This window comes from Centroberyx gerrardi, chromosome 18 (assembly GCF_048128805.1).
Source record: "Centroberyx gerrardi isolate f3 chromosome 18, fCenGer3.hap1.cur.20231027, whole genome shotgun sequence".
Taxonomy (NCBI): Eukaryota; Metazoa; Chordata; class Actinopteri; order Beryciformes; family Berycidae; genus Centroberyx; species Centroberyx gerrardi.
Window position 1 is genome coordinate 3,423,606 of NC_136014.1, and position 2,876 is coordinate 3,426,481.

The window sequence follows — 2,876 nt, forward strand, 5'->3', positions numbered from 1 at the left end:
TGTAATGATACAATGCTGGTTGAAAATCGGCGAAGTTGCCCTTTAAGCATTTTCATGTCTCATATTTGCCCCAAAAATACACTGCAATTTTATCTAACTTTTGTTTTATTGGAATAAGTTAGCTGAACCAAGTTGCATTATGGAAATTCCCACTTATATAGATGCACCTAAATGCAGCGCTCCTTGAAAAAGAGCGAACAACCTGATCTCCTTTGTTAAAGCCCTGGCATATTGTACTACACCCTCCAGCAGTGGCGGCTGGTGAAAAATATTCTAGGTGGGGCTGTGCCATATTCAGTTAGTTTCAGTAACCATCCCAATACAATTTAACACAAACTGCAGGATACCAGTGCTCTGTGAAATAGTCAGTAGTTAGTAATTATTTAATGCAAATATTAAAAAGTTGAGGCATTCTTACACAAAAACATAAACAGCATATTGCACAAACATATTGCTGGATGATGTCTTATGCTAACTATATACAAAGAAAAATGGGGTCAAGGGAAGACTGACAGTCTCAGTGAACGTGCCCTGAAGGTTGTTCTCCATGAAAAACTGGAACAGAGTCAGTGCACCACTGCAAGCCTTGAACTCGTCGTTTTCATAGATCAGGGATAGTTCTGTTTTGAGCTTGGCCTTGTTCAACATGGGGTAGGCCTCCACTGTGGTTTCCAGCGCTGAATCCGGGAACTTTACGGTGTGTTCCGGGAACAAGTCTCCTTGCAACAGAGTGCCACTGATGAGGTGTTTGGTGAAAGAGAACCGCTCCTTGGCATGACTCAAAACGGTATCACATACCTATGAAATGATACATAATTTTTTTTAAAAACAGGGCAGTACACATAGTAAACAACAGAATTAAATTTTCACATCTCTCAGTCTAAATAATGTCATCAGTATCCTCTTACAAGATGAGCATGTTATTTTGTGACAAGCAAGGACAGCTTACTGCTTAATATCAGGAATGTGAAATAACAACATCTAAACACTTCAGTGTCTGCCTTCCTCAGTAGCTGTGTGGTGAATGGAACCTATCACATGGCAGAATAAAAAAAAAGTATAACTCTTATTATTACACAGGAATTGAATAAGGCAGACAGTGAAACATAGCAGAGGGTAATTTTACACATCTTTACACATTAATAAATAATAAAATAAGTAAAAACACCTAATTGAGTGTCTTGTAAACAGAACTATGTTACAGCTTACCTCTGTAGCCAACCACTGTTGTTCTCCTTGTCCTAGTGTCCTCCGTTTCTTTGTGGGCTGCTGCTGCACAGATCCACTGTATTCCCCATGCAGAGAAGGAATGGAGTCCCTGATCCAAAACACAAGTTACCATCCACAATTACTGTTTCAGAAACTAACCTACTGGAGACATAAAATGAGTCTGTCATTGTGTACTGTGTTTAATAAACAGTATCTACATTATCATCCTAACTGGATTTCCTATTCACTGTCTTTAAAATGTTGAAACTATGAAAGTATGAGTTGCTCTAGTGTGTTCAGCCATGCACATTTATGTTTTTACAGACTGTTTAAGATTGAAACAATTTTTTAATATAATAAGCATTTTCTCAGCTAATGATAAATAATTATTTACCTGATCGCTTGCATGCTGTCGGTGAACCTCTGGATGATTCCTGTGATGTAGACAGAGTCAATGTTCCTCTTCTGCAGCTGGTTAAACAGCATGTCCACGTGTGGCATGATCTTGTGAAACAATGCCAGGAAAAAGCAGAAATCCTCATCTCCCAGCATTCTCACAAAGCCCCCGGCCTCTCTGACAGTTGGAGGATCAAAGTTACCAGAGTCTCTGATGGTCTGGAAACACCGTAGGAGGTCATCCTTGTGCTCATACACAGTGTTAACAGCACGACTGTGGAAGTTCCACCTTGTTGTCGAAGTTCCGGGAAGTCTGTGTGCCACCACTTGACCAAGCACGGTGGTTTGCTTGAATGACCGGGAGAAGAATGCAGCAAATCCACCAAGGTCTGAAAAAAAAGTACTGATCCTGGGGATGTGTGATGTTGCCCGCTGCATGATGAGGTTCAACTGATGCGCATAGCAGCGAACGTAGTGTGCACTTCCGTAGACATCCTTTACCTTACGCTGCACTCCACCTGTGGCTCCCCTCATCACGGCAGCCCCGTCATAGGCCTGGGCGATTAGTCTGCTCTCTTGTCCCTCAGGGAGGATAGTGCTTAGCCTCTCCAACAGCGCTGTGGTGATTGTGTTAGCGGTTGCATTCTGAAGAGGGATGAACTCGAAAAAACGCTCTTGGACGTTGTTATGAATGTCGATGTACCGTAGCAAGCACCAACTGGCAGTGGGTGGAAATGTCAGTTGTCTCATCTGCCTGAATAGCAAGATAATCGGCATTTTTTACTTCCTCCAGAATGTAATCTATAAGAACTGACAGCATGCAGTCCAGAAGTTCGTTTTGCACAGTCTTTGAGGTGCCTTTGAAAACGGTAGCTGTCTTAAGGTGCTCCTCCAACACACTGTCTAGCGAGGCGACAAGATCTACTAAACCCCTGAAAACACTAGGGTTGTCTGAGGATTCGGTCTCATTGTGGCCGCGCAAGGCCAGCTCAAAGGCCCCGCAGAATTTAACAGAATTTTCCTCACCCCAATCCTGTGGCCTTCGTCCAGTTGCGTAGCGATGTTAACTCTGCCTAGCATGGCTAGCTTGACCGTGTTCTCCATGTGTGCCCTCGTACACTCATGTTTCTTAATCTTCTCAGATAAATGTTTCATGTCCCTTACTCCTGTAACAGTCCATGTTGTATCTGTCCCCGCTGTTTTAAAAAGTAAGCATGGGAAGCAAAATACGGTATTTACATGACTACATCCAGCTAGCCAAGCCTTTCTGT

The 2,876-nt window shown here is 42.7% G+C and overlaps 1 protein-coding gene across 1 annotated transcript; it reads right to left on the bottom strand.

Annotated features, from left to right (window-relative positions):
- Positions 1-471: 471 nt before the first annotated feature.
- On the bottom strand, positions 472-2,612 carry LOC144542787 (uncharacterized). Its single transcript, XM_078290067.1, has 3 exons — positions 1,604-2,612; positions 1,210-1,318; positions 472-798 (listed from the first exon to the last, which is right to left on the bottom strand). Exons 1-3 carry the CDS (start codon positions 2,380-2,382, stop codon positions 472-474), a joined length of 1,215 nt encoding a protein of 404 aa, XP_078146193.1. The 5' UTR covers positions 2,383-2,612.
- Positions 2,613-2,876: the final 264 nt, after the last annotated feature.